The sequence below is a fragment of the Corythoichthys intestinalis genome, chromosome 14, assembly GCF_030265065.1.
Source record: "Corythoichthys intestinalis isolate RoL2023-P3 chromosome 14, ASM3026506v1, whole genome shotgun sequence".
Classification (NCBI taxonomy): Eukaryota; Metazoa; Chordata; class Actinopteri; order Syngnathiformes; family Syngnathidae; genus Corythoichthys; species Corythoichthys intestinalis.
In genome coordinates, this window is record NC_080408.1 from 39,493,389 (window position 1) to 39,505,471 (window position 12,083).

At 39.2% G+C, this 12,083-nt stretch overlaps 1 protein-coding gene across 1 annotated transcript in view; it reads left to right on the forward strand.

The window, feature by feature from the left end:
* The window catches only part of LOC130929544 (voltage-dependent R-type calcium channel subunit alpha-1E-like), a 118,181-nt gene that overhangs the window by 90,848 nt on the left and 15,250 nt on the right, over window positions 1–12,083 (forward strand). Inside the window, exons 25-31 of the mRNA XM_057856760.1 lie at window positions 1,212–1,271; window positions 1,345–1,451; window positions 2,124–2,220; window positions 7,151–7,311; window positions 10,551–10,688; window positions 10,774–10,975; window positions 11,061–11,225. Of these exons, the coding sequence (XP_057712743.1) occupies window positions 1,212–1,271; window positions 1,345–1,451; window positions 2,124–2,220; window positions 7,151–7,311; window positions 10,551–10,688; window positions 10,774–10,975; window positions 11,061–11,225 (930 nt within the window). The remainder of the gene's footprint in view (window positions 1–1,211; window positions 1,272–1,344; window positions 1,452–2,123; window positions 2,221–7,150; window positions 7,312–10,550; window positions 10,689–10,773; window positions 10,976–11,060; window positions 11,226–12,083) is intronic.

Below are 12,083 nucleotides of genomic sequence, written 5' to 3' on the forward strand. Positions count from 1 at the left end.
AGAGCTTTTTAAGTTTAATTTTTTTGTAAATAAATGTGTACATTCCTGAATTTCTGTAGATATGAACATGGAATGTAGACTCTAGATTCTTATTTTAATTTAAAAAAAAAAAAACGGCAGTTATCATTCATTTTACGTAAATATTTCGAGCAAAAGTTTTTCCATTGCATTTTTTCCATGCATTTTTTTCACAATGTTTAAAAGTGCATGCATGGGGCTAATTTATATATTAATTACCTTTAATCCTTGACCGAATCACTCTTGAGACATTCCTGCCTACTTGTATGCAGTAAAACGTTCGTCCTTTTTCCACCTAAATCCAACGTTTGAACGCAGAGTGTGTTTGAGTTTATCAAGAGAAAGCCAAATACCGTGCAGGGATAGGCGCCCAACGGGAAGGCGTAGCGAAATGTTTGTAGGAGCTGTCTTGTCAACTGATGATGAAGTCTATGAAAAACAAAATCATAGACTTCATAATGTATTGACGGGACACGGGGCGCGGGGCCGATATATAGGGGGCTCGCATTGTTGGCCTTCAAAGTTGACCGAGTGGAATCTCAGACAAAGAGCTTTTTCTTGGTTAAAAGCGATAAAACAGTGTAGTAAGCATTTATTTTACGTAAATATGTCGAAGTACAATGCTACTCTATTAGTGAATGTAGCTTGCGGCCACCTGATGTAAAGAGAGCTTTTCCGGTGAAAATTCTTGTAAATAAATACTTAAACCCCGAGTTTTTTTTTATAGATATGGACATAAAACAGTCTTGATTCTTGGTTAAAAGCAAAAAAAAAAAAAAGTGCAGTAAGCATTTATTTTACGTAAATATTTCGAACTATAATGCCGTAGCAGCTAATTTCTCCCATTGATTTTTTTCAAAACATTTCAAAATGCATGCATGGTACGAAAAATATGATAATTACCCTGAATCCTCGAACAAATCACTCCTGAGACAATCCTTCCTGTTTCTGTGCGATACTACTTTCGTACTTTTATCCTAAATCTGGCGTTGAATGCTGCATGTGTCGCTGTGACCGATTGCGACTAACTGAAGCGGATTGTTGGATGCTGGCCCCCTGCTTGAAGGCGTTGCGGAGTGGCTGGCCGAATTGACCCATCAATACAATTATGAAGTCCATGAACAAAATATTAGTGTATCTTCCTGCTACCTGGTATTGTAAGTACAGAATGCCTTTTCTGCTTTTTTAATCAGGTGCTCCGTTATTTTGATTATGTCTTCACTGGGGTTTTCACCTTTGAAATGATCATCAAGGTATGTGGACAATAACATTCAGTGCTGTGAAAATTTCCGTGTGGCGTGACTCAATTGCATCTGTCTACTGAAGATGATCGACCAAGGCCTCATCCTCCACGATGGCTCCTACTTCCGAGATATGTGGAACATCCTGGACTTCATTGTGGTGGTTGGGGCACTCATTGCCTTTGCTTTGACGTGAGTCACTCTATTAACGCCTGTCTGCCGGTGACTAACACTCTGACTCACTACAGTTATATATTACTTTTCATTGCTTTGTGCCTCAATAACACAGGAAACAAGCAAAATTCGATATTCGTGTTTAATTGTATTGTGTCATGACTTTACAGCATTTTTTTCCTGTTGTCTATCAGTGTAACCAATAACCTTTTTTGAACTGCTTTGCCTTTTGTTGTTAATTTCTCTGTTGTGACTTTATAGCTGTGACTCTTCCTGCTCACAGTGTCTTTCTCCTTATGCCTCCGCCTTCTTTTTCTCTGTTGTTCCTGTGGATTTTGTCTCTGTGGGGGCAACCAGGAATGTGATGGGGTAAACATTTAATTAAGTCACACTAATCACTGTCATGTGCTTTAATTTGGCTTTTGTTTGTTTAAATCAGTGCACTTTCACTTCATGTTTTCTTTTTTGGAATACTTGTTTCCATAAGGGATTTCAGTCATTTTACGGAATTCGATCCTTTAGGCCTTATTTGTCTGTATTTATCACTCATCAAAAATGTTTTGGTTTTCATTGTGTTTAAAATGTGTGTTTTTTTCCTGGCATTTTCACGTTGTCCTAGTGCACTGGTTAAAATATTTCATTCTCTATTCAAGCCTGACACTAAACATCACAATGCCACACTTTGAACAGAAACAACAAAGGTCGTGACATCAAGACAATCAAGTCCCTCCGAGTTCTGAGAGTCCTGAGGCCTCTAAAGACCATAAAGAGACTTCCTAAACTCAAGGTAAAAATCGACACACTTGCACCAGTGTTGTTTTGGGCAGCCGTTTTAATTTTCGTCTTCGTCTTTTGGATGAAAATACTTATTAGTCTTAGTCATATTTTTGGAGTTTCAAAATGTTTTCATCTTCGTCTAGTTTAAATCAACTAAATCTCATACAAATTTCGTCTAGTTTTAGTCGACAGTTACTCAAAATGTTTTCGTCTGGGAAAATTCAAAGTTGAAGTCCAAAAATAAAGGTTTCCAACCATTTCAAATCAACATAGACAGACGAGCACATGTTGTAGCGTCTACAAGGGCGATGCCAACTTTGTGATGATAATACACACTCAGCAGGAAAAGCAGTACATTATTTTCATTTAAACCTACCTAGAAGCCACAAACTGTATGTAAAAAAAAAACTTGTCCGTTTAACATACTCTAGACCAGGGGTCCCCAAACTTTTTCCTGTGAGGGCCACATAACCCTTCTCTTCTCTGATGAGGGGCCGGGGTCAGTTTGTAACAGAAAAAGTGTGACGATTGCAGGAGTGCCTAAAAGTAAAAATGTATTGTTTTTCAGAAAGCCACAATCAAATAACCCTTTCTGGATTCTTCACGGAACCAAAGTAAATAAAATAAAAATGATATAATATAATATAATATAATATAATATAATATAATATAATATAATATAATATAATATAATATAATATAATTAGGGCTGTCAAACGATTAAAATTTTTAAGCGAGTTAATCACAGCTTAAAAATTAATCGTAATTAATCGCAATTCAAACATCTCTAAAATATGCCTTATTTTTCTGTAAATTATTGTTGGAATGGAAAGATAAGACACAAGACGGATATATACATTCAACATACTGTACATAAGTACTGTATTTGTTTATTATAACAATAAATCAACAAGATGGCATTAACATTAATATTCTGTCAAAGCAATCCCTGGATAGAAAGACTTGTAGTTCTTAAAAGATAGATTTTAGTACAAATTATAGAAATTTTATGTTAAAACCCCTCTTAATGTTTTCGTTTTAATAAAATTGGTAAAATTTTCAATCAAAAAAATTAACTAGTAGCTCACCATTGTTGATGTCAAGAATTACACAATGCTCATGGTGCATAAAATCAGTCGCACCCAAGCGCCAGCAGAGGGAGACAAAAAACGCAAGTAACAAGTGGACATGACACTGCTGTCATTTTAATCTGTTTGAGCGGGGCATATGCGTTAATTGCGTCAAATATTTTAACGTGATTAATGAAAAAAATTAATTACCGCCCGTTAACGCGATAACTTTGACAGCCCTTAATATATTATAACATAATATAATATAATATCATATCATATAATATCATATAATATCATATAATATAATATAATCAGGGCTGCACATAATTTTTTTGCCCAGGTTCTCAGAGGAGGACCTGGAGATGTGACTTGGTCCTCATTGAGCTTGAGAGCCGACCCACCTGATGCGATAAATTTATGACAAGCTTTACTTAGAGCCAATTTACTTTGATTAATTATATTAACAGTTAATGCTTGATTAACATCAACTGGCACAACAAAATTGCCATTACTTTGAAGTGAAATGTAAAGAAATAAACATAAAAGCACCAATTCAAAATAAAGGGCATTATGCTGCTCCCACATTAACTCCAAGCCTTTTTAAAAGTGGGATGTCCTCCTCATAAGACCTCATTGAACGTGCATGTTTAGCTTTGTAAAATGCGAGCAAAAACACGTTTGTCAGTGCATGTCGCTGTTCATTACCTTTATTCCGCCCTATTCCGCCACATGTCCATAGGGCGAGTGGGGTCCTGTTTGACATCGATAGTTTGCTTAATTGCCACATGCTCTGTTTTTTTCGTGCTTTTCAAAGTTTGGATGGCTGAAATTCTTTGACCCTACATAAAATGCGTTGCTCTAATCGGCGACATTGGGATTCTCACGGCACATTTTGTACCGCATTTCCGTGCGAGCATCATTCGCTTCTAGCCATGGTACCTCCTGTAGCCACTTTTCAGCAAAAGTCCTTTTTTTCGGTAGCTCCGGTGACGTCTCTGTCGTCTGTCTGTCTTTTGACGGGGGTGGGGGAACACGGAAGTAATTACTCAGTGTGGCCTGCCTCATCGACATTTTGAGAAGTTATTTTCTCGTGTCCGCCGCAAATAGAGTGGTCAGCCATCGGTACGCAAAAGCGTATGGAAGCCGTTGAGGGCCAGCGCGTTTGTCTACGTCCAGTACGCATATGCGGACCACTTATGTGCACCCCTGAATATAATATAATATAATATAATATAATATAATATAATATAATATAATATAATATAATATAATATAATATAATATAATATAATATAATATAATATAATATAATATAATATAATATAATATCATGTAATATAATATAATATAATAATACTGTATTAATTAAATAGATAATAACCAAATAACCATTGCTCAGTTCTTCACAGAAAAAAGCCAGGACATAAATAACTCTATTGAAAATAAATAAATAAATAAATAAAAAAAAAAAACATTTTTTTTTTTTGTTTGTTCAGGGGGCCGGACCAAATGTGGCTGCGGGCCGTATCCGGCCCGCGGGCCGTAGTTTGGGGACCCCTGCTCTAGACCATTGTTTTTCAACCTTGTCTGAGTCACGGCACGTTTTTACATTGGAAAAAATCTCGCGGCACACACAAACCAAAAATGTTCCAAAATTACTTTCTGCACAGTATATTTAATTTTAAACGAATTTCTTAATATTTATACTTACTAAGTGTAAAACTTGAGCCTGTTTAGATCAGACACGTCCAAAGTCCGGCCCGGGGGCCAAATGCGGCCCTTGGTCAAATTTCATTCGGCCCCCAGCCTCTGTCATAAAATCAATAATGTCTGGCCCGCACATACACTTAAGAAATTGGTCAGCAGTACTCCTACCAGCATATGAAGTGGCTTACACACTAAATGCTGCTCCTCATTTACCCACTAAAAGGCAGCAGCACTCAAGCAACATTACCCCGTGTGACCCTTTACTCCCAATTTAAAATCTAAAATGGCGACAATCAACAAAAAAAATTTGACTGCCGACGATTCAAGGATTGGTGGAAATTCGACTATTTCTTTACTAAAATACGCAACAACTGTGTCTACCTCATTTGCAAAGAGACAGTCGCTGTTTTTAAAGGGTTCGATGTGAGGCGATATTACCAAACAAGACACGCCAACCTGTACGACAAGATTACAGGGAAGATACGTAGTGAGAAATTAAAGCAATTTGAAGCTAGTTTAATTTTACAGCAGCAGTATTTTGCAAGAGCCCGATAGTCAAAAGAGAACGACACAAAGGCTAGTTGCGAGATTGTTGAAATTATTAATTTAAAAAAATATTAAAGCAAATGTGACACACGGAATGGCTTGCTAAAATTTGCTTCAATATATTGTTCTACGTAAAGCACGTCAGCCAAGGTCGGCCCCCCACATTTTTACCACACCAAATCTGGCCCCCTTTGCAAAAAGTTTGGACACCCCTGGTTTAGATGAACACAAAGCAATTGCTTCAACAGCTCTCAGTCTCACTCTTTTGTTATTTTTTTTATTGCAGTTAGGCTTGAAAAGCTCAGAATTATCAGACGGGGACTAGCAATGTCTTTCACCGCATCAGGGCCGAGCATCTCACTGATAATAGCTTTGCAGGCAGGTAGTATGAAGGTCTCTGCCACAGTGTGGAACTTTTTTGATTTAGCAACACAGGGTTACTGGCTTTGAGGGCTTTTTCATTTACCTCTGTTGTTTTTCTCAAAAAAGTTGCCCGTTTCCCTGTGTTTTCACGAAGACGAACAAAATAGTCCATCGACTAGTTTTGAAGTGACGGGTGTTTCGCTTGGAGATGACGTTTAGGGTAGCTGCTCGTGTCGCGTTCAAGAACTGCTCGGATTTCTAGCCGTCAGCAATTTTGCTGTCCTCGACAATGTGTTTGAATAAAACACGGGGAGGATTGACGGTCGTCACATATGGCTAAAATGGAAAGGACACTTTCATGTATATTGACTCTTGACGAGTCTAATCAAATGATGTACAGTAGACATGCTGTGGTCCACATTGTCGCGGACAGCAAGGTTGCTGATGGCCAGAAATCCGAGCGGTTATTGAACGCGGCACGAATACTTCGCTCATCTGGACGCGACTGCAACTTTCTATCTAATCCTTCCTTCCTACTGCAACTCGGCCCGTCGAATTAAAAAAAAAAAAAAGCGATATAGGATAATTTCTCGCGGCACACCTGACGATCTTTCACGGCACACTAGTGTGCTGCGGAACACTGGTTGAAAAACACTGCTCTAGACTTACTGACCAGAAAAGCCAAGTAGCTCTGCTTTAGACTGGCCATTCTGAAGCTAATGCTAATGCAAACCCTAATGCGAATGCTACGCTAACACTGGGATTACTTTTAGCGTCTGATGATCACTCGGCACAGACCTTTAAAGGCTACAGCAAAATAGCATAATCTCTTTCCAAGATAAGAAAACAAATCTTACCGTGTTTCCAAACAAGCAAGAAGGAGCGCTGGTAAGGAGAAAGAGGCGCAGTACATCTCACATGAGTGACATGACCCAAACACTGCCACGATGCAAGCTGATGTACTCCGCGTACAATATGAAAATATCACGCATTGTGAACATTTGACAGAAACGATGTAGCATTGTCTCGTAGTCATCTCATCAGACGGAAACTGGCCTTCGTCTCGTTATGTTCTAGTCTCCCATGCCACGTTTTAGCCTGTCATCGTCATAAAAAAAAAAAATGTTCGTCGACAAAATATTTTCGTTATAGTCATGGTCGACGAAAACAACACTGACTTACACTTTAACACTATAGAATTCTTTTAAATAATTATTTGGTTCACCTCTTATGCTCTCTCTGTCTTGGTAGGCTGTGTTTGACTGTGTTGTGACATCACTGAAGAACGTCTTCAACATCCTCATCGTGTACCAGCTCTTCATGTTTATATTTGCTGTCATTGCTGTACAGCTCTTCAAGGGCAAATTCTTTTACTGCAATGACAGCTCCATGAACACAGAGAAGGAGTGCCAGTAAGTGCATGCAACAAAACCAAAACATGCATGCTTGTTTGAAATGATTTTCATTGAGTGGACAGTGTAAGATTGGCTACGTTTACGCTTGAAGTGAAACAAATTGGATCATTTTGCCTTTAACAGACTCGAGTCAGATTTCTTTCATGACAGTGTGCACATAGAATCTGCTAATTTCAAATCCGAACCAGGCCACTTTTATATGTGGTTTTAATGTGCCTGTGAGACGATAAAAAAAATTAATAAATTAAAAAAAAAACTGAAATAGCATTATTATTGAAATTAAAATCCTATTTTGAGACGATTTGACTATATACAACAATTTGGCAAAGAGCAGATGACGAGAAATACGATTTGACTATATACAACAATTTGGCAAAGAGCAGATGACGAGAAATTAGTCTTTTAATCTGCCATTTAGCTCCTCCTGTCATTATAGCGCTCTGGCGCCTCACTGTGGAAACCCCCCCTAGAAAATCACATTGTTTGATTTTTAAAGAATGTATTTGCATATCATGGTGGAAAATAAGTATTTGGTCAATACCAAAAGTTAATCTCAATACTTTGTTATGTACCCTTTGTTGGCAATAACGGAGGCCAAACGTTTTCTGTAACTCTTCACAAGCTTTTCACACACTGTTGCTGGTATTTTGGCCCATTCCTCCATGCAGATCTTCTCTAGAGCAGTGATGTTTTGGGGCTGTCGTTGGGCAACACGGACTTTCAACTCCCTCCTCACCCCGTGGCGTCAAAATGATAACAAGAGCGGGGTGCAAAAATCCCAGAACCACACCGGGGACCTAGTGAATGACCTACAGAGAGCTGGGACTACAGTAACAAAGGCTACTATCAGTAACACAAAGCGCCGCCAGGGACTCAAATCCTGTACTGCCAGACATGTCCCCCTGCTGAAGAAAGTACACGTCCAGGCCCGTCTGCGGTTTGCTAGAGAGCATTTGGATGAACCAGAAGAGGACTGGGAGAATGTGTTATGGTCAGATGAAACCAAAATAGAACTTTTTTGGTAGAAACACAGGTTCTCTTGTTTGAAATAAAAAGAATACTGAATTGCACCATACCCACTGTGAAGCATGGGGTTGGAAATATCTTTGGGGCTGTTTTTCTGCAAAGGGACCAGGACGACTGATATGTGTAAAGGAAAGAATGAATGGGGCCATGTATCAAGAGATTTTGAGTGAAAATCTCCTTGCATCAGCAGGGGCATTGAAGATCAGACGTGGCTGGGTCTTTCAGCATGACAATGATCCCAAACACACAGCCAGGGCAACAAAGGAGTGGCTTCGTAAGAAGCATTTCAAGGTCCTGGAGTGGCCCAGCCAATCTCCAGGTCTCAACCCCATAGAAAATCTGCAGAGGGCGTTGAAAGTCCATGTTGCCAAACTACAGCCACAAAACATCACTGCTCTAATGAAGATCTGCATGGAGGTATGGGCCAAAATACCAGCAACAGTGTGTGAAAAGCTTGTGAAGAGTTACAGAAAACGTTTGGCCTCCGTTATTGCCAACAAAATACTTATTCTCCACCATGATTTGAAAAACATTCTTTAAAAATCAAACAATCTGATTTTCTGTTTTTTTTCACCATACTGTCTCTCATGGTTGAGGTTTAACCATGTTGACAATTACAGGCCTCTCTAATATTTTCAAGTGGGAGAACTTGCACAATTAGTGGTTGACTAAATACTTATTTGCCCCACTGTATATGTTTGAGTCGTATTTGAAGGAGAAGGAAGATTCAGAACGACAACAAACACGAGGATGATGACTAGCGCATACTGTTTTTTCTCTGTACTCCAATATTTTTACAGGACATTCTTTGAATCTAAGTATTTTTCCCCGATTGCTAAATAAATTGTATGGTGATGTCAAATAAGATTCTTGTGCTAAATGGAATATGAAATATTAAAAATGCATTTATTCAGTACAACAGGGCTAAATTACTCCATAATGGTCAAAACTGCTGACTTCTTAAACCTCCCGAAAGGTACATTATGCCACCGGAGTTAGTCCGGCTTTTGCCATTTTCCACCAGGGACTCTGAGACGGAGGAAAGAGTACAAACAAAAGAGGAGTGTGAGAGCTAGGCTACATGCTAACCCAAACCGAGCAGCTCTTCCAAGTCTCTTCCTCGCCTTTCAAAAACGAAAAATCACAAAAACTACCCCAACTAATGTCACACACGGTGGTGATAGCCCCACTCGCCCAGCCCCCGGCCACCAGAATTCCTCTGGGGGCTGCAGCAGGGGAACAAATGCCGAAAATGGCACATTCTTGGTGGACAAACCGGCCGACATCAGAGCGCGTGGCTGCCCGAGCCCAAGCCAAGGTTAGCGCTCTCTCGGCAGGTACGCAAGGGAGGTGTAAGTCTCAACACAATCGAGAAGCGTAGACGAGTGTGTCGGCCGAGGGAGGCGGCCACTCCCGCCTTCTTGGTGGACCGGGAGCATTGTCACCCACAAAATGCAAGCCACCTCCTTAGAAAAACGTGTGCCATGATCCCTGTATTTGACATAATATAAAACACATAGCTTACTCACATCCCTGTCCGTCCAATGGTCGCGCCTTTGTCGTACTTGTTTTGCCCATTCTTTTCAGTGAACAGGATCTTTTAGAAACCCAGAAAGGCTCACATCACTCTCCCTAGTGTAGCAACAAAAACCTGCACCACATTGGGCTGCCGTGACACGAAAAATAAACAAATTAATCCGCAAAATCATCTGGATCCACGGTGCTTTTGCATACAGCTGTATAGTGAAGATGATGTCTCCCGTTAAAGTAACATTCGCCTTCTTCCTCAATCCGAGACCGTGGCCGAAAAACTCATATTTTTGTTGCGCAGGATTTTTAAAATTCTATAAATATATCGATCGCTTCTGCACGCATCCAAGTTGTCCATTTCATTCAGGAGCATAAAATACCGAGTGTAATATGAAATAAACAGTAAATAGTTGTGTCACAGACTCACAGGCACTTTAAATCTGACATGTTTTCGTAATTGACAACAGTATGAACAGTCCAGTCACCCGAAATCAGAATTTCCGTCTGAACACAAAAATATAACATTGACAACAAATCTGATTTGTGCATTAAGACCTACTGTCTGAATGTAGCCATTTTGTTTTATACTGTACATCTGTTACCAAGCATTTTCTTCACGTATGAAATGTTTTATGTACTGGTGCATTAAAGAACGTGTAATGTTCATGTGCGCACCACAGAGGTTACTACATCGACTACACCAGGGACAAGAAGGAGGTAAAGAGGAGGGAGTGGAAGAGACATGAGTTTCACTATGACAACGTCTGCTGGGCCCTCCTCACTCTCTTCACTGTCTCCACTGGCGAGGGATGGCCTCAGTCAGTGACTTTATAGTACTAGTTTTACACTAACCATTAAAATGAAATATTAAAACATAATAATTAAAATGTGTCCTCCTGCCAGGGTGCTGCAGCACTCTACCGACGTGACGGAGGAAAGCATGGGGCCGAGTCGAGGCAACCGCATGGAGATGTCTGTTTTCTACGTGGTGTACTTTGTGGTTTTTCCCTTCTTCTTTGTCAACATTTTCGTGGCTCTGATCATCATCACCTTCCAGGAACAGGGTGACAAGATGATTCAGGAATGCAGTCTGGAGAAGAATGAGGTGTGACACGCAAACACTGTAATGCAGGATACCCCACAAATTTTGATTTAAAAAAAAAAAAAAATCTTTACTCTTTTTCTTTCAGCGGGCCTGCATTGACTTTACCATCAGTGCCAAGCCCATGACACGTTACATGCCCCAGAACAGGCAAACCTTCCAGTACAAGCTTTGGCATTTTGTAGCGTCACCCTCTTTTGAGTACACTGTGTTGGTGATGATCGCCCTCAACACAGTGGTCCTCATGATGAAGGTATCAATTACACAAAAGTATTTACACAAATAGGTGCCATTCATTTAACTACAACACCTTTAAATTAATTTATATGGTGGTATAAATAAAAATTGTTGTATTGGAGTATTATATGTACCCGAAAAAATGATTTGTTTAGATTTGCATGAATTTACATTTTGCCCTTATTTTTAAAAAAAGTGTTTTTCCTAATATGATTGTGATAACAATAGTAATGTATTAATTTTTATCATAAATAATGACAGTTGACTATAATATGCGTATTATAATATGCATAATATCTTCATATTTTATGGTGCGATAAAATTGTGCCAACGGATCTGAATCAGTGAATTAAGATTTAATACAAGCAATTTATTTCACTGCAAGCCCTCTTATTGCATACACAAATTTATTTTTAACTAGGGCTGTCAAAATTATCGCGTTAACGGGCGGTAATTAATTTTTTAAATTAATCACGTTAAAATATTTGACGCAATTAACGCGCATGTCCCGCTCAGAAAGTATTCTGCCTTTTGGTAAATTTTACAGCAAGGCATTTTGTGCTGTCCAACAGTGAACTCTTGTGGTCGCTTTGCGACATGGTTTATTATTTTCTTGCCAGTTCATTATGGCTGCACGACGTCTCGGGCTGATAATGTTGTGCTTATATGATCCTTGGACAAGATTTGTCCGTAAGTATGGTTGTTGTAAAGAATGTACATATTATGTTAGTAAGCGAAATGTTCTATTTTTTGTATGAGACGCTTTTTGTTTATGTTTAGTGAACCTGTATAGCGTGCTAAGCTAACGTTGTTGCTAATGCAATGCTCGTGTACTTTTATTTTGTAGTTTTACGACGGTCTAAAGAGGACAATG